At 41.4% G+C, this 2,298-nt stretch overlaps 1 protein-coding gene across 1 annotated transcript in view; it reads left to right on the top strand.

Annotated features, from left to right (window-relative positions):
* The window catches only part of LOC107732274 (synaptotagmin-7-like), a 146,850-nt gene extending 144,834 nt beyond the window's left edge, over positions 1-2,016 (top strand). The window contains exons 8-11 of the mRNA XM_016543547.1: positions 1-214; positions 964-1,133; positions 1,290-1,404; positions 1,808-2,016. The exon at positions 1-214 is cut by the window's left edge and continues 1 nt beyond it. Coding sequence (XP_016399033.1) covers positions 1-214; positions 964-1,133; positions 1,290-1,404; positions 1,808-2,016 — 708 coding nt within the window. The remainder of the gene's footprint in view (positions 215-963; positions 1,134-1,289; positions 1,405-1,807) is intronic.
* Positions 2,017-2,298: the final 282 nt, after the last annotated feature.

Below are 2,298 nucleotides of genomic sequence, written 5' to 3'. Positions count from 1 at the left end.
GGCAGGATTCAGTTCAGCTTGGGCTACGGCTTCCAAGACACGACTCTGACGGTGAAGATACTCAAAGGTCAAGACCTGCCCGCTAAAGACTTCTCTGGGACGTCCGACCCCTTCGTCAAAATCTACCTGCTGCCTGACAGAAAGCACAAACTCGAGACCAAAGTCAAGAGGAAAAATCTCAACCCTCACTGGAACGAAACCTTCCTGTTTGAAGGTCAGTTGTGGATCAGTTTCTAGTTTAAACAATTCTCTCATTAATTCTCTTCAAACGAGTCTCTCACTTGATAAAAATACAAATTATAGTATATTTTAGATATTTAAAACAATCTCACAAAACCTGTCAAGAATATGTTTAGGTCATCTTTCATCCCAAAGTACAAAGAAAGAAAATATGTCTTGCTTAAAAAACATTAATTATTATTATTATTATTATTATTATTATTATTATTATTTAAAATATTTGCATTCCTATAGCTCAAACAGTAGAGCAAGGCAGTTGCAACAAGAAATTGTGTGCCTTGAATGCAATGCAAGTCGCTTTGGATAAAATGCATAAATGCAATTGTACATAAATATTATATAAATAAAGTGCTGCCTTTCATTTCTGTTGGTTGAAATAAAAATTATTATAACAATTGTAAAAATTATTCACTGTAATACTGAAAAATACTGTATTAGAATGTTATGAGAATCAGTATGACCATAATACATTTAAAAAAGCCTGTAGGAGTAAAATACCGAGACTTAATACAAGAATGAGAGGGGCTTTATTTGTTGTTTTTTTACATGACACTAATGAGAATTTGAGGAGGAAATATGCCTAATTGTCAAGAAAATAAAGTCACAATGCAAAAATGTTTCTGTTTTTACTATGCAAAACATTTTCTTTTAATGTTGGGATGAAGTATGTCCTGCTTTCATTATTCCGGATGAATCCAATCCTCCCGTCTCACATCTCCTCAGGGTTCCCGTATGAGAAGGTGCGGGAGCGAACGCTGTATCTCCAGGTGCTGGATTACGATCGGTTCAGCCGTAACGACCCGATCGGAGAGGTCTCGATTCCTCTGAATAAAGTGGAGCTCGGACAGCTGAAGACGTTCTGGAAGGATCTCAAACCCTGCAGTGATGGCAGCGTGAGTCACTTTCCATACAGTCAAAGCGGATGTGGAAAAGCTCCACAAGAGTAGTCCGCAGTGGTCTTTGTAGGCTGTAACAGACTGACCTTGATGACATTGTTTTCTGAAAATCTTCACTCTCAAATCTCATTCAGGCTTGTGTGTGTGTTATAGGGAAGTCGTGGAGATCTGCTGTTGTCTCTGTGTTATAACCCCACTGCCAACACCATCACTGTTAACATCATAAAAGCTCGCAACCTCAAAGCCATGGACATCGGGGGCACCTCAGGTACACGTATAATAACAAAAACATAAACATGGGCTGAGACGGCATAATCCATTTGACCTTTGACCCGAAACCCCGTCCTTATGCACAAGACTTAACTTGCTGCCAGACGGCACAACACGGGTACTTTTAGCCATCCACTCTTGTAACCTTTAACCTTTGAGCTTCTCTCTCCACTTTCGTCTTTATTTACTCTGGTAGCATGTAGTCCAAATGCCTGCTTATAGCTAATTACGCCAACGGTTCTGTTGTGCATTAGCATCCGTTCTGGACTCTGGGATAGTCGCTAAATCCAACAAAGCCATTTAAAGATGCTCTGAGAGCGTTCTCGCCGCAACTACACATTACCAGGATGCCGTTTCCTTCCTGTTTTGGTTTTATAGCCCTATTCCCCTGTGTTCCTCAGGCTGGAGAGGTCTGACATCTTTTGGATGTGTGAATGCATCAGCTCGGCCCCGTCCCTCGTCTCATCGAACCAATCTCGCGTCTAGACCCGAAGGCTCATGGGAGCTCATTTGGCAGCCTTTAAATTGGCCACTGCTGAAACGGATCGAGTCGCAGGAACTCTGGGAGTTGTATTTTTCCAGGTCTCAGACGCCCCGTGCGAGTAATTAAAGCCATGAGGGGAAACGAGACGCCCTCTTACCATTAGCAACCTCTCGGTTGTTTTAGTTTCCATTTATAGTTGTTTTTCTCGAAATCCCTGACCTATCCAAGCCTTTTTCTGCATCTTTCCCAATTGACCTGATTTTCCGTATCTTTGTTCCTTCCTTCTCTTTCTCTCTCTCTCTATCTATCCTCTCTTTCATCTTATAAGTAAACAGCTCCGATTGGTTCAGCTGAAAGCCGCAGACATAGAAACCTTACGCCATCTGGAGACTTAAAGACAGCAAATTA

This window comes from Sinocyclocheilus rhinocerous, unplaced genomic scaffold (assembly GCF_001515625.1).
Source record: "Sinocyclocheilus rhinocerous isolate Xijiao unplaced genomic scaffold, SAMN03320098_v1.1 scaffold38, whole genome shotgun sequence".
Lineage (NCBI taxonomy): Eukaryota > Metazoa > Chordata > Actinopteri > Cypriniformes > Cyprinidae > Sinocyclocheilus > Sinocyclocheilus rhinocerous.
Note: the sequence above shows the minus strand (reverse complement) of the source record. Positions and strands in the feature narration are given on the sequence as shown.